Below are 21,993 nucleotides of genomic sequence, written 5' to 3' on the forward strand. Positions count from 1 at the left end.
TTGGAGTTCAGGACGTTATGGAAGCACCTGAGAAGTACTTACTACTCTAGTTTGGCTGCCGGGATTGCAGGAGCAATCTGGGGATGCGAGGTGCGGGGGAGGGGAGGGTGGGAGGAAACCAATCATTACCTTACCCCAATCACCCTCAACCCTCATTCAAGCTTCCCGCCTCGTTCTGCCCCACTCACAGGTAGGTACCCACCTTTCGAGGCAAAGAACTGCGCCCTGCTGATGACAGTTAAATTGAGGTAGAATCCATGTCGTCAAAGAACGAAATTTGTGACGGGTGGGGACACAGTTAGTTACAGCATGGTTGATTCCTGCTGTGGAATGAATGAATAAATTACAACTTAAGCTCCTCTTCCACGCCAGACCCTTCACCTCCACCCAAAAGAGTCCCAGGAATCTGGAAAGATATCTTTGGAGGAGGTAACATTTGCTTGAAGAATGGATGGAACTTTAATTTTTCTCTCATTGTTCCAAAAATCAGTGTGAAAGTATGATTCTGATAAATGGCACTGGAATATAAGCACGGGGAGAAAAACCTGAGTAAAGGCAGCCAGAGTGGGCCCTGAAAGTGTTCTTCTTCCATCCGCCCCACCCCCATTCCCCCAGGTGTTTAGGTAAGAGATTTTAGGTTATCAGCATCGCTGAAGTACCAAAACGGGATGTTTTGTTCAAGAAAGACGACGGTCAACTGTACTATGAGGGTCAGGATCTGAAATTCCCCATCGGCTGCTCCATGGCATGGCCCAGAGTCTCCAGGTGTGTAGCTGGTCTAAAGTCTGGTGTCACACTAGGTCCCTGGGCTATGGCCAGTAAGCGTAGAACAGGAGTTTGTAACTAGGACAGGTCTATGGACAGGCTTCAGTGAATGCACAATGTTTTGTGTACGGATAAGAACATTTTCTGGGGAGATTTATCACATTTTAAAAGAAGTCCTCAACACCTTCCCATTCCCCTGACCCCCATCTCCTCTCCAAAGTTAAGAAACCGTACTCTAGGGATCCTGTACCCCCTCTCAGACTAAGAAAATCGAGAATTGAGGGAAGGCTCTACCCTTCTTGAGGGAGAAATTGTTGCTGGTTTACTGTAGATGGAGTTACACGGAAACTACAACTCCCAGACATCCGTGCGGCAGTTCCAGAGCTTATTGGTCAGAGGGAAGGACCCTAACCAATAGACAGAGGGCATTGTAGGGCTTGCCAAGTTACCGCTCACCTATCAGAGGCCTGGGAGCCGATACTTCCGGTATTCGCTCAGGGCTCCAGATCCGCAGGACCCGGGAGTCTTATTTTCTGTGGGCAGTCAGGCCAAAGGTATTGTTGTGTCCGTTCCTGCCTAAGCCTAGCTGGTTTTGGGAGGCTGTGGGTGGGCGGAGAGGGAGATGGAGGGGCCAGTACTTGTTGGGGAGTGGGGAGGAGACCCAGGAGTGCAGAGAGGATGGGGAGAATGGGAGTAGAGAACTCGCGTGCGAAGGGCTAGCGGCTGAGGATGAGCGAGGGGTGGCTTTAAACGTTTGAATATATTCCATGTGACTCATTAGTGATACTTGTGGGAATATATCCTAAAGAAGCCATCGGAAATGAAGAACATGCTTTATGCATAAAGACCTTTATCACAGAGTTATTTATGATAAGATAAAGTTGGCACAACCAGGTGTCTCAACAGTGAGGAAAAATGCGACTTCACTAAATGCATACTAAGTGGCTTTTTAAAATAATTTGTAGGGGCGCTTTGGGTGGCCCAGTCGGTTAAGCTGTCCCACTTCGGCTGAGGTCATGATCTCACACTTCACAAGTTCGAGCCCCACGTGGGGCAGGCACTGTGCTGACACCTCAGAGCCTGGAGCCTGCTTCAGATTCTGTGTCTCCTTGTCTCCCTGCCCTTTCCCTGCTCTCACTCTGTCTCTCTCGCAAAAATAAACATTTAAATCAATAAATAAATAATTTATAAATTTTAAGTAACATGGGAAAATGCTAATATATAATAAGTGAAAAAATCGTGATATGAAACTGTACAGTATGGTTGAAAATTTTTTAACCAAAACTACATAGAAAGAAAAAAAAGCCAGAGAGATGTAGTCATAATTTTTTCCCTTTGGATGAATGGTTTTTCGTGAATTTAGCTTTTTACCTTTCCTGTGTGTTAATTTTTTTTAAAAGTGTGAAGAACTTGAAATTATTTTATAGTCGAAACACAACAAACAGAAAAACAAGTTGGAGGTTATGTAGTTCTGTTTAAACCTACTGGAAATAGTCCAGTTTGCCTAAGCCCCTTGATTCTCACCATGAGTTGTCTTTAGAGATTAAAAACAAGAATTAAATGGTCATAGGCTGAGCAGCAGGTCCTGATTCTGACCATCTCTCCCCTGAACTAATAAAACAGTGGCTTTTCATTCCCTAAAACTCCCTGAAATCTTATAGTCTGAGGGTTGAGAGACTAACAAGTATACAGTTAGCTTCAGGCAGAATTTAAATATTTTAAAGGATACAAAATAATTGCGGGACACCTAAAGGCTATTTCAACCTTTGTCCTCTTGGCTCTCTGATCTTTCACAGCCGGACTGTCCACTGCTTTGGCTTTAACTATCTACATTATGACAGTGACTCCCAAATCCTTAACCTCTGACTGCCTAAGGCACATTGCTACCTATAGACATCTTAGATGAGGCAGATCTAATACAAAATTTCTCACCCTTCCAATGTTTGAAGCACACTCTGCCTTCTTTATCTCTGATTAATGGTTCAACAGTTTCCTAAGCAAAAGTCTGCATGTTATCCTCAATTCCCCTTTCTTCCTCACCACTCATATCCTACCTGATGTCATTATTTATTCAATCTGCATTAGAGATATCTCTGGAAGGGTGCCTTCGTGGCTCAGTAGGTTGAGGATCAGACTCTTGATTTCGCCTCAGGTCGTGATCCCAGGATAGTGGGATCGAGCCCTGCATTGGGGTCCATGCCCAGCATTGAGCCTGCTTGTGATTCTCTCTTTCCCTCTGCCCGTCTCCCACTTTCTCCCACTCTTGCTCTCTCTAAAAAAAGAAAAAGAAAAAAACAAAGAAAGAAAGATCTCTTGAATCAGGTACTCTTTCTCTTCGGAAGTAGCTACAAACTTGGCTTACTTTCTCGTTGTGAGAAATTCAAACTATCTCATGACTCCTCATTAAACTTATCAGCCTGGGTGGCTCAGTCGGTTGGGTGTCTGACTTTGGCTCAAATCATGATCTCACAGCTCGTGGGTTCGAGCCCTGCATCAGGCTCTGTGCTGACAGCTCAGAGCCTGGAGCCTGCTTCGGATTCTGTGTCTCCTCTCTCTCTGCCCCTCCCCTGCTCATGCTCTGTGTGTGTGTGTGTCTCTCTCTCTCAAAAATAAATAAACATTTAAAAAATAAAAAATAAAAAAAAAACTTAGCCTTGTTCCTTGTCAGTCCATCCTGTGCTTTGTCATGTGAATGTGTGCTGGTTCCTCCAAATTCCTCAGCATGCCCTTTATGATCAGGGATAGAAGGTTGGAAAGGTGTATCAATCTCAGATAATTTAAAGACTGAAATACCTTGCTAAGACATTTGAAAGAACTTTTTTATATATGTAGACTGTAGAGACAAAGTATTTGAGCAGAAGAACAAAATGCACATAGCTGTGATTTTTTTTTTTAATGTTTTATATATTTATTTTGCGAGAGGGAGAGAGAGAGAGAATCCCAAGCAGGCTCTGTGCTGCGAGTGCAGAGCCCAGTGTGGAGCTCAATCCCACGAACCATGACATGACCTGAGCTGAGATCAGGAGTCAAGACGGTTAACCGACTGAGCCACCCAGGTGCCCCTGACCATAGCTGTGATTTTTTAAAAAGATGATTCTACCCAATCATATAAAGCATCCAGGCTCTGTGGGAAGGAAGAGGCTGGTGTCCAGAAGCATTCTTGTTCTAGCCTACTAAAGAGGGAGAGGTGGTCAGGACCTAAACTAGCAATGGAGTACAAAGGATTGCAACAGATTTTTGTAATTTTTGTTAGGTTTTTGAGAAAAATGTGCCAAATTTCTTCTTGTTACCAAGGATGAAAATATTAAAATTAATTCTTCTAAAAATCTTAGTAACATTATCATGTTTGTTTTTCTCTTATTTACAAATCCTTATTCTGTGCTACCCCTGGCCATATACACCCTCAATGACATTAGACTGAATTGGGTAGCCTAAAACATATATAAATTGCCTTTGATATAATTGGCCCATTAGGAATTTTCTCTGCCTAGGAAAATGTATCATGCATTATTTATCAATAAAAGTCTTTTAAAAGTGCATGAGTAGATATTAGAGGAAAACATATATTATCTTATATAAGACCAGTGGGCTAGAGGTGGCAGTTTTCTTCATTAATAGTGACAAGGGACTTATTTTCCATTTAGCAAGCCACTACAGACCCACTTAATCTGACATCATGTGTAGAAGCATAGTAGACAATTCCTTCTTAGTAAAAGACTCTACAAACCAGGATAAGGCCAGCAAAGAGGCATGAGAAATAACTTGCAGATGAGTTAAAAGCAAATCACCAGGCAGTTTGGTAGAGAATACATTTCTGTGGATGTAGATTCCAAAGACAACTTCTCAAGTTCTGTCTTTGACACATATTAGTAAAACAGGGTTGAAAAATGTCCACTGGGTTCAATGACATAGATGGCACTGGTGGCTTGGTGAAAGCTGTTTTAAAAAGGTGGTAATAGGGTCAATTTGGGGGGTTAAGAAGAGAGTGGTCAGGAGATGCCTGGCTGGCTCAGTCAGTGGAATGTGCTACTTTTGATCTTGGGGTTATGAGTTCAAGCCCCAGGTTGGGTATAGAGATTACTTAAAATCTTTGGGGTGCCTGGGTGGCTGTCAGTTAAGCATCTGACTCTTGGCTTCCACTGTTTGTGAGATCCAGCCTCGTGTTGGGCTCTGCTTGCTGACAGTGCAGAACCTGCTTGGGATTTCTCTCTCCCTCTCTCAAAACAAACAAACCAATGATGGGGCGCCTGGGTGGCTCAGTCAGTTAAGTGTCTGACTTCGGCTCAGGTCATGTTCTCACGGTTCATGAGTTTGAGCCTTGCGTCAGGCTCTGTGCTGACAGCTCAGAGCCTGGAGCCTGCTTCAGATTCTGTATTTCCCTGTCTCTCTCTCTACCCCTCCCTTGCTGATGCTCTCTTTCTCTCTGTCTCAAAAGTAAATAAACACTAAAAAAAAAAAAAAAAGCAATGAAAAACAAACAAAATAACAACAAAATCTTTAAAAAACTTTGAGTTAAACACAGTTCTTAAAGACTTTTTGGTTAATGAATGCTAGTTTAATGAACAATTTTACCAAGATAATTACAATTCATTTCTATCCCTGTGCTTTATATTTTTATTTAAATTTCACAAACTTCTGTTGGTCAAAAAGAATATAATGTTTTTTCATTAAGTTATTTAGCTAGTGTACTCTTTGTTAGTATTTATTTATAAATAATAATATTTTTAATATTTATTTGTTATAATCAATATAATAATATTGTTAATATTATTTATTATGCTACTCTGTTTCTCAATAAGTCAACTAGGTGAAAATTCTTGTTTTTTGTCCTAAAATTAATCTTTCACAGTCATTTATTGTTGCAACATTTTATTCTTGCAACCATTATTACACATACAAATATATATCAACTCACTGATAGAATTTTGAAATAGAATGTACCTGAAGGTACAGTTTTTGCCCTTTAAATAAAGAATGCTTATCATATTTGTCTATATTTGAAAGTAAATACTTATCATTTAGATAAATTAGAATATCCAATTTATTCTCATTACTGCCTTATTCTTATCTGACCTTATGTATCTTAAATATGCGTGGACACACACATTCAGGGATGCTAGAAAATGACATTAAAGCATTAGGCTGTTCAGTTTTCCAAAGGCTAAAATCCAAGCCAAATAGATTTTGGCTGAATACAAAGGCAAAGCCAGCTTTTGATGCACTTGAACTTGAAGCTCACTACTAAAGCCACAGTAAACCAGGTTCTGTATATAAGATGATGCAAGGAAAGATTTTCATACTGTGGCACTGATACAGACTCTACATTATAATAATCACTTGAGGGGCGCCTGCGTGGCTCAGTTGGTTAAGCGGCCGACTTCGGCTCAGCTCATGATCTCGCGGTCCGTGGGTTCGAGCCCCGCGTCGGGCTCTGTGCTGACAGCACAGAGCCTGGAGCCTGTTTCAGATTCTGTGTCTCCCTCTCTCTGACCCTCCCCTGTTCATGCTCTGTCTCTCCCTGTCTCAAAAATAAATAAAACGTTAAAAAAAAATTTATAATAATCACTCGAAATAAAGATGTTTTTTCCCCTGGAACTATCCTAGGAAGAAAATGTTTGATTGTTGTAAAATCTTGTGTTAATTTTATAAAATATAAAAATTATATAAATATATGATTTATTAACCTTGTTTGATTATTTGTCATCATGATTTAAATGACAAGTATGAGTTAAGACCTGGAAACTTGTGCTAATATGTATATGTAAACTATGGCTAATATGTATGGTTGCTTAACCTTTTTTTTTGGTTTTTTGTTTTGTTTTCTTCTTTTACCATATAGGAAATGAGAAATGCTATTATATGGCTGCATTAGGACTATATGGACCAGTAGGGGAGGGAAATATCTCTTAATATATATTCCCCCATTGTTTTGGTTGTTTTAAGAGGCTGGATTATTGGGGCACCTGGGTGACATAGTCACTCTTTTTTTTTTTTTTTTTTTTTTTTCAATTTGAGAGGGAGCATGAGTCAGTCTGACTCTTGATTTCGGCTCAGGTCATGATCCCAGGGTGGTCAGATAGAGCCTTTGTTGGGCTCCGAGTTGAGTGTGGAGCCTGTTTAAGATTCTCTCTCTCTCTCTCTCTCTCTCTCTCTCTCTCTCTTTCTGGCTCTCTCTCTCTCTCCTTCTGTCCCTCTCTCTGACTCGTGCTCTCTCTCAATTGAAAAAAAAAAAGAGGAGGGATTATTTAACAGACTTAGAAAGCATGTCCAAATATAGTCCAAAGAGGTTTACTTACAGTATCATAAGAGCCTAAAGCAACAAAAATGTGATCACAACACAACCCCTGGCAATACTGTGACCCAATTAGAAACTCCTTTTATGATGTAATGGATACAGAGCATTCCATCTGAAAATACTTGACAGGCAAAGAAGTTAAGTTTTTAACTTAAGTCTCATTTTTACTCTCAAAGACCTTGTGCATTAGTTGTGAAATGTGCGGTAGTACATGAAAGAGTAACTGGTAATTGCAGATAATAAACTGAAGATGTCGCATGAGAGCTGTAGGCTGTAAGGCTATAGGAGTTAAGAGGAGGAAAGTATCAGATTTAGCAGGATGATTAAAGAAGACCCCTTGGAAGAGATAGTAATTAAGCTGGGCCATCAGTTCCCCTGTCATTGATGGAGTGTTTTGAACGGGCCGAGTATTGTAACTATGAAGATGACCAACTAGAAATAAGACTGGAGGGATAGGAGGTCCACGATGGGTAGGGGTTCGAATGCCCAACTGAGGAATTCAGACTTTATCCTATAGGACAGTGCTGCCCAGCAGAACTTTCTTCAGCGATGGAGATGTTCTATTCTCCTCTGCCCAATGTGATAGCCACTAGCCACATGTGACTGTTGACCACTTGAAAAAGACTAGTGTGACTGAGGAACTGATTTTTTATTTTAATTAAATTTGCAAAGCACATATGGTTAGTAGCTACTATATTGAACAGTGCAGCTGTGGGCAGTAGGTAGCATCTGCCATTTTTTTTTTTTTAATGTTTATTTGGTGGGGGGAAGGGAGAGAATCCCAAGCAGGCTCCTTGCTCAGCACAGAGCCTGACACAGGGCTCGATTCCACAACCCTCAATTCCATGTGAGATCATGATCTGAGCTGAAAATCAAGAGTCAGACACTTAACTGACTGAGCCACCCAGGTGTCCCGAATTTTGTTTTTAACATCTGCCAATTTTTAAGCTGATAAATGATATACTTAAAAGGATATTTTAAGACTGGTTTTGCACAAGATGGACTAGAGAAAGAAAGAGGTAGGGAAACCAAGTAGGAAGCAATTATTACAGCCAAGTAGGTTTGCAGTAACAGCGATCTGATTCAGGATAGTGCTGGTGGGAATGATAAGAAGGACTGGATTCAGGAACAGTTCTAAGAATTAAGACTTTGTCACCAACTGAGAAGGCAGGAGAGTAGTCAAATGGAGTCCTGAGTTTTTAGCCTGAGTGAATATGAGAATGGCGATATCCATTAACAGAAATTGAGGAGCTGCTGTGGAGAGCAAAAAAGGCCATTTTTTTTTTCCTTTCGTGCAGGTCCAGTTTGAAATGAATGTGGGCAGGGCTAATATCAGCCATAATATGAAGCCTAACATATAATTGAATAGCATTGTAGCACAGCAGATCTGACAGTAATAAACAGAGGTAACAATTGAAAACACGAGAGTAGATGACACTGGAAGGAAGGAAATGTGAGAACAGTGATAGGGACTGAGTACTAACTAAACTTGTGGGCCCTATCCACATCTAGAAAAAAGTTGGGACACAAGCTGAATTCCCACCTATAGTGGAACCTTTGAGTACATTATAGCATACCTTGCAGCTACTAATGGGGCTACTTAAAAGATTGAGGAAGATCTGTTTGTTACTGACTTGAAAAAGTACCCGTGATTTAAAATAAATTAGTGAATAGTATGTAACATATGAGATCCCTGTGGTTATTGTTGGTCCTTTTTTAAAAACCCCTTCCTAATTTGGGGGCAGCTGCCCTTTGTGTGAGTGTTGGTGGGAAAGCAGAACCCCCGTCCCTTATGACAGAAGCCTTTGTGGGGACCCCTCTTTCTCCCCATCCTGGCAGCTAGAGCAGGACTTGGAAGCTAGGCCAAGCCAGTGGGAAGTTTCCCCCTGGACCCCTATTCGGAATCTTAAGCAATTGTTATTAAGTGAAGGGGCAGTGAAGTTAGATTCTCAGCCACTGATGTGTTGAGAGAGTGGTAGCCATGGTTTATTCCGTCTAGCTAGCCTCACTTGGTTTCTGCTTGTTTTTCTGATCCTGGTTCTTGAGATTTTTTTTTTTTTACTTAGCCAGAGTGGATTCTGTTGTTAGTACCCAGGAACTGTGACTTAAACCCCCTTTTTTTGTTTAAAAGAAAAAAAAAAACTTAGCACATATAAAATTCTTTTTTTTTTTTTTTTTTGGATAAGTTTCTTTAATGGTTTCAGAGGCTACACACCAAATTGTTAACAGTGCTTTTATCAAGGACTTGAGTTTGGGGAGGGGAGGTGTTGGCATGGGGTAGGAGGAAACATTTCATTTTATTGTAGAAACTTCTGGTTTGTCTCAATTTCATTGCAGTGAACATGTACTTCTTTAGTAATTTAAATTCCTTAAAAAAAAACAAAACCTTAAGAATGAAAAAAATTGAAGATAATATTTCCCTAACCTACTTTGTATTCTTGCAAAAGATTGTTGCAAGGAGCAAATGTGATAGGGAATGTGAAAATGGTCTGAAAATTATTAAGTGCTATTTGAATATGGTGAAGTAGAAATAGCAACAGTGACTCTCTGAGTGTCATTTCGCTGAGGAAGTAAAAGCCATTTTGAAGGGAGTTGAAATAAGTGCTAATAAAGTCAGAGATGTGAATATCAGTTAATGCTTGACTTGGCAGTGAAAGAAGACTAGAAATTAGATGGTGAAAGAGGTTTTTCTCAATATTTTAATTTGAGAAATTTTTAACTTAAAAGTTGAAAGTACCAGGAATATCAATATAGCCTCAATCTAGATTCAGGATTTATTAACATTTTGCTACATCTGTTTTATCTCTCTGTGTTTCTATATAAAATGTGTAGGGTTTGGTGTTTCTGATTTAAAAAAAATTTTTTTTTTACATTTATTTATTTTTGAGAAACAGAGTGAGACAAAACGTGAGTGGGGGAGGGGCAGAGAGAGAAGGAGACACAGAATCTGAAGCAGGCCCCAAGCTCCGAGCAAGGGGTCAGCACAGAGCCTGATGAGGGGCTCGAACCCACGAACTGTGAGATCATGACCTGAGCCGAAGTCGGACACTCAACCGACTGAGCCACCCAGGTGCCCCTGGTGTTTCTGGATTTAGCTAAGCCATTTGAAAGCAAATTGTAGGCATCATGACACTTTACCCCAAATACTCCAACATCATATTTTAACAGCAAGGACATTCCCTACATGACCATAATACCGTGTTCACACTTAAGATTAAGAACTCTAAGGCTCCTGGGTGGCTCATCTGGTTAAGCATCTGACTCTTGATTTCAGCTCAGGTCATGATCTCATGGTTCATGGGTTAGAGCCCCACATGGGGCTCTGTGCTGACAGAGCAGAGCCTGCTTGGGATTCTCTGTCTCCTCTCTCTCTGCTCCTCCCCCGCTTGCACACACTCTCTCAAAATAAATAATAAACATTTTTTTAAAAAGAAAACAACTCCACAATATCTCCTAATATCTATTGCATATTCAAATTTCTCCAATTCTAAAAATATCCTTTTTTAATAGAAAATTTTATTTACGGGGCACCTGGGTGGCTCAGTCGGTTAAGCATCTGACTTCTATTTGGGTCATGATCTCGAGGTTCCTGGGTTTGAGCCCCACATCTGGCTCTGTGCTGACAGCTCAGAGCCTGGAGCCTGCTTTGGATTCTGTGTCTCCCTCTTTCTCTGCCCCTCCCCCACTTGCACTCTGTCTCTGTCTCTCTCTCTCTCTCTCAAAAATAAACAAACATTAAAAAGAAAGTTTTATTTCCTCAATTCAAGAGCTGATCAAAGTTTATATGTTACATTTGCTTGTTATGGCTCAGTCATGTCTTTTAATCTGTCACATGCCTTTGACCTTTTATCCCCTTGAAATACTGACCTGTGAAAGGCCTAAGCCACTTGTCTTATAAAATGTCCTACATTTTGGATTTGTCTGATTATAGTCTCATGGTAAAACTTTCCTTCTTAATGATTTCAGATACCCTTTATCAAAGAGGATGGAGTTGGGAAAAGGAAGACTTCTCAGGACTGGGCTGAATGCATTGTATCAGGCAGTACATCCAGTTCATGGCCTTGTCTGGACTAATGGGAACCAGGTAGTCCTGACTGATTTACAGCTTCACAGTGGAGAGGCCAGGTTTGGGGACTCAGAGGTCATTGGACAGTTTGAACATGTGTATGGAGTGTCTTGGGCCCCCCCTGGCACAGCTGACATGCCTGCTCTGCTCGCTGTGCAGCACAAGAAGCGTGTCATTGTGTGGCAGCTATGTCCCAGCAGTACGGGGACGAACAAATGGCTGATGTCTCAGACCTGTGAGATTAGAGAATCACTCCCTGTCCTTCCCCAGGGCTGTGTGTGGCATCCAGAAAGTGCTGTCCTGGCTGTGTTGACTGCGCAGCGTGTCTCCGTTTTCCACAGTGTTCACTGTGACAGTTCCCGGGTGAATGTGGACATTGACACCCAGGGCCTCATTCACTGTGCGTCTTGGACCCAGGATGGCCAGAGGCTGGTGGTGGCAGTTGGCAGCAGCCTGCATTCCTACATTTGGGACAGTGCTCAGAAGACTCTTCGCAGGTGCTCCTTCCACCCAGTGTTTGATGTGGACAGCTCTGTGCGCTCCATCAGAGCCACCGTGGACTCACAGGTCGCTGTAGCCACTGAGCTCCCACTAGATAAGATCTGTGGCTTAAATGCATCTGAAATCTTTGATGTTCCACCTAGTGGTGAAGACCCTTGTCTGTGTACTTTCCCGGTTATTGATGAAGTACCCACCGGGGGTAAGGGGGCAGTTGCTTCTAAAACAAGTGTTGAAACATCAGTTTCTCCCATTTCTTCCTTTTCAGATCCTCTGGATCTAACTCATATGCATTTCAATACGTCAAAATCTGAGGGTGGTTCTCTTATTTGTCTAAGAAAAAAAGACTACTTGACAGGAACTGGCATGGATTCTTCACATCTGGTCCTTGTGACCTTTGAGAAGGAGGTTACGCAGACCAGAAAAGTCACCATTCCAGGCATTCTGGTTCCTGATCTAATAACATTTGATCTTAAAGCTCAGGTGGTAGCAGTGGCTTCTAATACTTCCAATATAATTTTTATCTATTCTGTCATCCCATCGTTTCTGCCAAACATCCAGCAGATTCAACTTGAGAAAAGTGAAAGACCAAAAGGTATGTGTTTCTTGACAGAGAAGTTATTATTAATTTTGGTTGGAAGACAAAAATCCACTGATTCAGCATTTCTTCCTTCTTCAAAGACTGATCAGTATATCATTCGTTTGATTGTTAGAGAAGTAACATTGGAAAAAGAATTGCCAGTAACATCGAGTGAAAACCAGAGTGGATACTCTACTTTCAGGACTCCATTAAGTAAAATAGACAGAAAAAAGCTACTTGAAAGTCTTTCCCCAGATTTGTGTCACCAAAACAGAGGGCTCTTCACATCTGACAGCCATAGTCAATGCGAAAGGCCTGGAAGAACCCTTATTGAAGAAATCAGGAGCCCTCCAAGCAGTATCTGTGATGGCTCCATAGCTCTCAGAACTCTAGATGCTGAGCCCGTTAACCGCTCAGTAACACCGCCCAGGTCCAGCAGCACACCAGACCACACCAGCACTCCGGAACTTCCTAATTTGCCTCAAAGCAAGAACTCACAGAAGGAAAAGGAAACTTACCGACTGTCTAAGGAAATGGAAATTTTGTCTAGGACCCTGACTGAAGTGCAGCGATGTCTTTCTGAACTCACAGACACTCTGCATAATGGGAAGAAGTCCTCTCCTGTGTATCCGTTGTCTCGGGATCTGCCTTACGTGCGCATCACTTACCAGGTAACTTCTCCTTTGAGGAGCTACCACTATACAGAAAAGCTCCTGCAGCCAGTGGGTACTGCAAGAAAAATCCAGTGATGAGGAAGATGGTGCTCTAGCCGAACTTCACTGAACTGGGCATGTTATGTCACAGGCAAGTTGTAATACCTTTCTGGGTTGGTTGGCTGCCAGCCAGACGGGCACACATACCAGTGTATAGTGTGATCGTATCACATGCATGGTGTAAAATATGAATGACGGTACTCATTCTGGCAATTTCTATTTAGGAAAAAAAAAAAGAGTTTTCCTTATTGTGCCATCTTATCATGGGAGACTTTTCCTTATGCGTTGCAGAGAGAAAGTTAGGTCCATTTTAAAACAAATGTAATGCATATGCAAACATTACACGAATGGGATTATAGCTTACCTGTTTTTATCACGAACACTTTCTTTCTCCATTGAACTTGGCCCTGCCTCCTGCCATAATACACTTTATGGCAGCTTACTGTGGCTCCCTCCATATTTTAGTTCATAACTCATATAATAGTACACACTTCTTTGTATCTATAGGCCTATAGATGCGGGGCTGATGGTTTGTCATTGTTTTACAAAAATGGAGTCGTAAGTTGCGCTCTTCATGCTGAGAGGACGCTGCTTATTGAGGTGGTCCATTGTTGATAGACGTTCACGTTGCCTTTACTTCACTTCTTCAGTCACTCCAAGCAGGGCTCTCATAGTACTCTTTTATGTATCTATTTGTATTCCTACTTTTATTTCTGTTGGGTTGGTTCCCAGAAGTAGAAGCGCAAATTTGAAAAGTACATATACATTTCTACTTTTAATACGGTTGCCAGATTGCCTTTCAGAGATTTTTTACTAAATGTATCATCATATGCCCACTCTCAACCTATGAGACTTCCTGTTCCTCACATCCTTACCAATCTGATAAGTGTGAAGTGCTTTTTACTTTCATTCATTTGTATTTCCTTTACTGTTAGTGAACTTGAGTATGTCTTTCATGGTTTTTGGCCCGCTGAATATGAACTGCCTATTGTTCACTTTTTTTTCCTATTGAGTTATCAGTTTATAAGAGTTTTTTGCTTATTATAGAAATTAACATACATGCAATAGTCTAGATTTGGTTACATTGTTTTATTATATTAGTTTTTACATTTAAATTTTTAATCTTTCATTACATTTTGGTGTGTGGTCCACTTTTATTTTCTGAGAGATAACCAATTGTGCTAGGAGCTTTATTAAAAATCTATCTTTCGATGGGGCGCCTGGGTTGCTCAGTCAATTGAGCAGCCAACTCTTGCTCTCAGCTCAGGTCATGGCCTTGTGGTTCATGAATTCAAGTCCCACGTAAGGCTCTGCACTGACAGCACAGAGCCTGCTTGAGATTCTCTCCCTTTCTCTCTGTCCCTACCCCACTTGTGCGTGTTCTCTCTCACGCTCTCTCTGTCAAAGATAAATAAATAAACATTAAAAAAAAAAATACATCTTTCAGGGGCCTGGCTGACTCAGTAGGTGGAGTATGCAACTCTTGATCTCAGGGTCCTGAGTTCAAGCCCCACATTGGCACAGAGCTGAATTTAAATTTTTTTTTTTCAACATTTTTTATTTATTTTTGGGACAGAGAGAGACAGAGCATGAACAGGGGAGGGGCAGAGAGAGAGGGAGACACAGAATCAGAAACAGGCTCCAGGCTCCGAGCCATCAGCCCAGAGCCCGACGCGGGGCTCGAACTCACGGACCGCAAGATCGTGACCTGGCTGAAGTCGGACGCTCAACCGACTGCGCCACCCAGGCGCCCCTGCACAGAGCTGAATTTAAAAAAGAATCCATCTTTAATCCCACTGAACTTGATCTAACACATTTGTCATATATAAACTTATATGTACTGGGATCTAATTCTGAATTCTCCATATTGTAACTACTATAATGCTGATCTCTTTATCTAGAACTTTACCAATGTCACACTGATTTGATTGTGGACTTTTATATCTTCATTTTAAAAGATATTTGCAGAAAGTTGGTATCGAAATCATTGATAAGTAATATGTAAGTTATTATCTAATAGTCAAGAGAGGTCTTTTAATTAGTTTTTTTTATTTTTTTTTTAATGTTTATTTATTTTTGAGAGAGAGAGAGAGCACGAGTGGCGGGAGAGGTACAGAGAGAGAGGGAGACACAGAATTCGAAGCAGGCTTCAGGCTCTGAGCTGTCAGCACAGAGACCGACATGGGGTTCGAACTCATGCACTATGAGATCATGACCTGAGCCGAAGTCTGATGCTCAACTGACTGAGCCACTAAGGCGCCCCTTAATTAGTTTTTTCTTAAAACTACTACTCTTGGACCAACTCAAAGGTATAGGTTTGTTTTTTGTTTATTTATTTTTAATGTTTATTTTGAGGGGGAGGGGGTAAGGAGAGAATTCTAAGCAGTCTCTGTGCTGTCAAGCTGAGCGGGCTTGATCTTATGACCATGAGATCATGACTGGAGCCAAGACCAAGAGTCAGACAGTTAACTGACTGAGCCATCCAGGCACCCCAGGATGTAGGTTTTTAAAAGAACCAAAGAATAGTTTAAAATAATTAAAATTTTTTATTATGAAAAATTATAAACATAAAGAAAGACTAAATAATGAAATCTTTTATACCTATCATCTGGATTTAACTCTTGTTAATGTTTTGCCATAATGGCTTCATTTTTCTTTTAATTTTTCTTTTAAATCTTTATTTATTTTTGAGAGAGAGACAGCAGGCTCCAGGCTCTGAGCTGTCAGCACAGAGCCTGATGCGGGGCTCGAACTCATGATCCGTGAGATAGTGACCTGAGCCAAAGTCAGCCACCCAACCAGCTGAGCCACCCAGGCACCCCTATTGCTTCATTTTTTTTTTTTTAACAATTTCCTAAAATACTTTAAGTAGGGATGTCATGGTATTTAAGCCATAAATATTTTGGGATCGAATCTTTTTGTTATGTTAAACAATGTAGCCAAAATCTCCTTATTTACAACTGGTTTAGTTAGAGTAATAGTAAATAGGATTTTAAAAAAAACTACTTACACATTCTAGTTTTAATAAATGTTAACTTTGTTGCTTCTGCAATCAGTTTAACAACTTTTATTTTTATATCTGAAGAAATCTCATTATGTAGGTCCTGTTGTTGAAAAAAGAGCTGTGCTTCTCTGCAATGGCAAACTAAGGCTCAGTACAGTTCAGCAGACTTTTGGCCTCTCTCTTATTGAAATGCTCCATGGTAGGTAAAATTCAGAAATTGACTCTACCCCACACCCCCTCCCTCTACCATTTTTTGTTTTGTAACTTTGTAATTTTCATTGACAACGAACCATTCAGTGGTTCACTAGATAATTAGGTATTGTTAATTGTTTACTATGTACCCAAGGCTATAGAAAATATGGGTTCTGCCCTTAAGGAACTTACGTATATATTCTAGCTGGAAGACCTAAATGTACACAGGAAAAAACTAGAAAAGAGTTACAAAGCAATGTATAACAGCTGCAAAGAAATGACATAAAAACCTCATATATACCTGTTACACTACACATAAAGGTCATAGCAGCAGTTCTTAAAGGAGGTGTCATTTCAATAGGCAGCAAACATGTGGATGTGAAGGCCATTCCCAAATGCCAGAGGACTGAGTCATACCCGTACCATCAGGTGCACAGGATGGTTTTTTTATGCCTCATTCTTTTAATGGAAGCCACCACCACATTGAACATGGAATTTGTTTCATTTTTTTCTCCCCCTTAATATGTCAGCATCAGCTTTTTCCTGTTTTGACACATGCATCTGTGATATGACATCATAATTGTCATTTGTCCTGGGTGGGGTTAATATTCCACTCTGGGTGTACCATATTGTACTTTGCCATATTTTCTTTGGCATTTAAGTGGTTTCCAATTTTCAGCATCATCAATAGCACTAATAAAGACCTCTCTGCGTATTTTACATGTTGTTTTTGGAAAGTATAGATTTTTAGAAGTGAAATTTTCAGAAGTGAGGCACAGTACATCTGAAAGAACCAGAGAAGGTCACAGGCTTGTGTTATGCTACTGGCCCTAGGTTACCCCAGAACAAACCATTCAGGATTATCTGGACCATTCCAGTCTGTCTGCAGTCGGCTCAGCCTCCTTAGCTGTCTAGAGGTTGGTATGAACCTAAAGAATAAAGCTTCCTCCAGAGAGTAACTGTTCCCACCTTCACATAGTTTCTGGAGAAATTGCTTACGAGCGTGTAGATAGGGACACTCCACACACAACCCCTAACAACGTGTGCACTACATACACACTCATATGCATAGCACGAAGTGATAAATGCCTAGCCTGGGTAAAAGTGGATGTCCTCTAGCTATGCCTAAGTCATCAATGACCTCACCCTAAGTAGGACTCCGTCCTTCCAGCTTCCCATTCCCATCCGTGTGATGATCAGGTTCAATATTACCAACTACTGGATTCTTACTCTCAAAAAAGTATTTGTCTTATTTTTCTTTAAAGAATAAGATGAGATATTCTAAATTACATATGTGTTTATTTCACTTTGCAGACTCACACTGGATCCTTCTCTGTGCTGATAGCGAAGGCTTCATCCCGTTAACTTTCACAGCCACTCAGGAAATAACCATAAGAGATGGCAGCTCAAATGTCTTCAGAGACTCTGCCTCAGAGTCTTAATCCTGGTCCTTCTCTCGAAGTCTATAGAGAGCTTAGCGTCCAAAGTGTAGATGCCACCAGCTGTCCCACCCATTTAGGCAGTATGGCCTGATACCTTTTTTTTTTTTTTTGAGAGAGAGAGAGAGAGAGAATCCCAAGCAGGCTCTGCTGCTGTCAGCCCACAGCCCGACACAGGGCCCAAACCCACAAACCGTGAGATCACGACCTGAGCCGAAGTCAAGAGTCGGGCTTTCAACCAACAGAGCCACCCTGGTGCCCTGGCCTGATACTTGTTTGCAGAGTTATTTGCTGCATAGCTTTTCAGATGAGGCCATTACAGACAAGATCTGTCTTCTACCATGGACTCGTCTCAGCTGGGATTTGCATTGTCGCTCAGAAGTGAAGCACATGCCATGGTTGGCTTGGCCACTTGCCCCCCATTTCCCCCAGGCTGAGGCTCACTGCTCTGTAGCAGAGCTCAGTCTTTGTTAGATGGCTCAAAAAGTGGTTGTTTATGTATTCATGACCGTGTGGTTTTGTCTAAGGGCAGAATTCCCAGAACAAAACAATATTATGGTGCCATATGGATTGTGTTTTATGGTTTCTCTGAGGCTTTCTGTCCCTTGCCCAAAACCGTTAAAGCTGTCTTAGAAGCACTTAAAAGGTACTTCGGCATTGTTATAGATCATTTCCTTGGCTGATGAGAGCAAGAGGTACCAGAGAACATATGCTCCAGCATGTCCTGTTTACCCCAAACCAGCAGGAATCAGCAGAGCTCAAAAGAAGACCAAAAAAATCAACTGACTTCTGTGCCCAGCCCTACCTAGAACAGGAAGTCGTTCTGATGTTGGCTGGACCTGCCAGGATTTAAACCTAACTCTCTTGCTTCCTTAAAAAATTCTGGCTAACTATGGTCTAGATACTCCTAAAAACTAGTCCTAGCAGATTTCAAATGAAATTTCAAATGCTGTGATCCCTCTGGACCCCACCTGAGCGTGTGCGTGTGTCAATAGTGCAATGCCTAGCACAGAGGTCAGAGGCGTGATTCTATGCTGTCGCTCCTCCTGATTTTCTCCCTGAAATGCTTCACCCCTCATCCCCCGGTTTGGGGATCATAAAAATGTCCTGTTTTTCTCCCAGTACACTCTCTTAGTTACATTGTCACTTTAATTTTGATGTTTTTCTTTTCCCTCCATTCAGGTCTTAGAGACCAGCACGGAGTCTGTAAGAGAAAGTAGTTCAGAAAATTGGAAATTTCACTGAATCTAAGGTGGGTAGAAGTACAAGTTTATTATAATTACGGGCTCAAGTGCCACCTTAGTAAAGTGGAAAGAGCCCTGATTGCAACTTCAGATAGACACATCACCTCTCACGCAGAATCATAAATTTCAGTGACGGCAGCACAACAGATTGATGGCTGTGTGGCTAGTCAGGGCACATCTGCAGATAAATTGTTTCAGCCATAGAGGTTCCATTAGCACATATGCATCTTTCTCCCCACTTTCCTTTAAAATTGTCTGGAAAGAAAGATTTTGTGCCCTTGGGGACTTCTGTCTGTCTCTTACCCTTTATGAAGATGGAGCTGGGATAAGAAAGAAGCGAGGGCCCGTTTTGTGGTTCAAATGCATTAGGCAGCTGCTGGGATAATGGAAGCGGAGGCTGCTGGTCTGTAATCAGTAGCCTGAGAGCAGTGGCTGAGGACAGTCTGAGGCCTGGCTGCATTTGCAGAGGAAGTGTCTGCATGGGATGAAAGTACACTATTATGAAGCCTGCAGAGGGGGCCTGGGGACCCTGTAGTAAGATCAATGTGGGTGCCTCAAAGTATATGTTATGTTCACCATTTCCCTGGTCAGAGTCCTGTAAATGAGTCAATAAAATCACTAATGGTTGATGCGACTGTTGTGAATGTTTTGATGGTATTTTCTTTGTGATTATTGCCGGTATAAAGAAAAGTTCTTGATTTTTTGTTTGTGGATGTTGTCTCTGTATTTCTTCTGGCGGACAGTCTGGCATATAAATTATTTATTTCTTTATCACAAATCTGATTCCATGACAACTCTCCTACGAAAGACGTCTCCTTGGCCTCTGCTATTATTATAGTCATTGGAACAATAGAAGATAATCCAGTACTTGCTGGCTTTAGAAACAGAGAGAGAAGAGTTATCATCTTTTAACTATTGTTCAATGTCATGTTGAGAATATTTTGCATAAGGAAAGGCATTCTTTACAAATCTTCGTGCCCAATTTTTTCTGAATTTTGTACAGGTATTTATTATTTGATACACGCAATAGATGTGAAGTATAGGAAGGCTTAATAATAAAATGAACCACCCATCACCTAATGTAAGAACCAGAACATTACTAGAAACCATTCTGGATCCTTCTCTGTAGAGACAGTTCCACCCCAGAGGTAACTAATGTCTTGATTGTTGTAATTATCATTTCCTCATTCCTTGTCTTTTTCACCACAACCATATGTACACATTGCCCTAAACAATAGTCTGTATTTCCCCTTGTTTTGGAGCTTTATACAACGGCATTATATTGCATATAGTCTTCTGCAACTTTCACATTTATTTCTTTAATCAACATCCTGTTGGGTACTTGAGGGGAATCCTCTTTCTCTCTGTGTAGCTTCCTCCTCTACAATACTCTGTCCTGCAAACTCTAGCCACTTTGGTCTCCCCAAACTCACCTTCTCAGCTCGGAGTCCTCTGGGCTCCAAATGGTGCTCTACACGGTCATCTGGGAACCCTCAAGGCAATCCCTAAGATCGCCTCATTTGTTTCCCATCTCTCAGAGATTCCTCCTTCATTGCCTCATGCCCAGTGTCTTGAAAACTTATTTCATATATGCAGACCAGTCGTTTTTAATCGCTTCAACTGAGGGGCTGGATCTGGTCTTTACTACTCCATCATGGCCAAGAGCAAGTCTTTCCACATCTTGTTCATTTATTTCTAGGTACTTTATATTTTTTGTTGCTACTGTTTAAAAATTATGTTCTATAACTGTTGCTGGAATATAAAAATGTAATTTTGTTAATTTTATGTCCAGCTACCTTGCTGTGCTCTCTTATTCTAATAATGTATCTGTAGGTCCTTTTGGGTTTTCTAAGTAGGTAATCATATCATTTATAAATAATGACAATTTTTTTTCTTCCTTTCTAATTATTATACTGTTATCTTACTGCACTAGCTAGATCCCCTGATGAAGTGTTGAACAGAAGCATTGATAGTGAGTAATCCTTCCCTTATTCCTGATTTTAAAGGGACTATTTCATCGTTAACATTTTGCCACTAGGTGACATATTTCACCATTAAGAATGTTTGCTATAGGTTTTTGGTAGATAGCCTTACTCAGGTTTAAAAATCTCTACTTGTGGTGCCTGGGTGGCTCAGTAGGTTAAGCATCTGACTCTTGATTTCGCCTCAGGTCATGATCTCATGGTTTGTGACTTCAAGCCCTGCCTGCATCAGGCTTTGTGGTGGTAGTGCAGACCCTGCCTGGGATTCTCTCTCTCTCTCTACCCCTCTCTCTCCACCCCTGTCCCCCACGCTGGCCTGTGTGTGCGTAGGCTCTCTCTGTCTCTCAAAATAAACTTCAAAAAAAATGTCCTTTTCCTCTTGGTTTGCTTAGTATTTTTATCATGAATGAATATTAGCTTTTTATTAAATGATTCTGTATCTATTGAGATCGTAATTTTTTTCCTCCTTTATTAATGTGGTAAATTTCACTGGACAGATTTTTCTTTTTTTTTTTTTATTATCATTATTTTTTTTAATATTTATTCTTGAGAGACAGAGCATGAGTGAGGAGGGGCAGAGAGAGAGGGAGGCACAATCTGAAGCAGGCTCCAGGCTCCGAGCTGACAACACAGCGCCCAATGCAGGGCTCGAACCCACAAACTATGAGATCATGACCAGAGACGAAGTTGGACACTTAACTGACTGAGCCACCTAGGAGCCCCTTAGTTTACTAGTATTTTGTTTCAGATTCTTGCTTCTATGTTCTGTGCTCTTTTAATCCTCTAAGGTTAGCCTGTAAATTACCTTTCATTTTTACTTTTCTTGTCTGGTTTTGGTATTAAACTTATTCTGGCCTGATACAATGAGTTGTAGAGTTTGCCCTTTTTCTATTCTCTGGAAAAGTTTTCATAAGCTATGAAATGATCCTTGATAAAAAGTTTGATAGCACTTGGTAAAATCATTTGAATCTCGTGGTTTGGGTGTATATGTGTGTGTGAATGCTTTATAATATGTATTTCATTCCTTGAATATTTATGAGATCATTTAGGATTTCTGTTGTTTACACTCACACACGTATACACTCAGTTCTTCTATAATGCTTGTTTTGAAAACACAAATTTGTTCCAACACAATTGCTATATTAAAGAACAATTTGAGCATAACCTGAATTTCCTTGCTTCTGCACCAGTTTTGTCCTTAAGAGACATAGAAAA

At 40.9% G+C, this 21,993-nt stretch overlaps 1 protein-coding gene across 2 annotated transcripts; it reads left to right on the forward strand.

The window, feature by feature from the left end:
• The first annotated feature begins 1,254 nt into the window (after positions 1 to 1,254).
• WDCP (WD repeat and coiled coil containing) lies at positions 1,255 to 21,763 on the forward strand. Of its 2 annotated transcripts, XR_008418088.1 has the most exons (5): positions 1,255 to 1,319; positions 11,027 to 12,875; positions 16,003 to 16,120; positions 17,428 to 18,804; positions 19,800 to 21,763. XR_008418088.1 is itself a non-coding variant. In XM_019450650.2 (4 exons), exons 2-4 carry the CDS (start codon positions 11,046 to 11,048, stop codon positions 17,553 to 17,555), a joined length of 2,076 nt encoding a protein of 691 aa, XP_019306195.2. In that variant the 5' UTR covers positions 1,255 to 1,319; positions 11,027 to 11,045; the 3' UTR covers positions 17,556 to 19,430. The 2 variants fall into 2 exon arrangements, 1 of the variants encoding a protein (XP_019306195.2); XM_019450650.2 differs by lacking the exon at positions 19,800 to 21,763 and having other exon boundaries at positions 17,428 to 19,430.
• The last annotated feature ends 230 nt before the right edge of the window (positions 21,764 to 21,993 follow it).

The sequence above is a fragment of the Panthera pardus genome, unplaced genomic scaffold (assembly GCF_024362965.1).
Source record: "Panthera pardus isolate Hobbes unplaced genomic scaffold, ASM2436296v1 HiC_scaffold_26, whole genome shotgun sequence".
In the NCBI taxonomy this organism is placed as follows: Eukaryota; Metazoa; Chordata; class Mammalia; order Carnivora; family Felidae; genus Panthera; species Panthera pardus.

Excerpts from the sequence above, each read along its gene's own strand:
- WDCP (XM_019450650.2), top strand. The coding sequence starts at position 11,046 with ATGGAGTTGGGAAAAGGAAGACTTCTCAGGACTGGGCTGAATGCATTG. Across the intron at positions 12,876-16,002 it reads ACGTGCGCATCACTTACCAG|AAATCTCATTATGTAGGTCC; the intron begins GTAACTTCTCCT and ends TTATATCTGAAG. Across the intron at positions 16,121-17,427 it reads TCTTATTGAAATGCTCCATG|ACTCACACTGGATCCTTCTC; the intron begins GTAGGTAAAATT and ends TTCACTTTGCAG.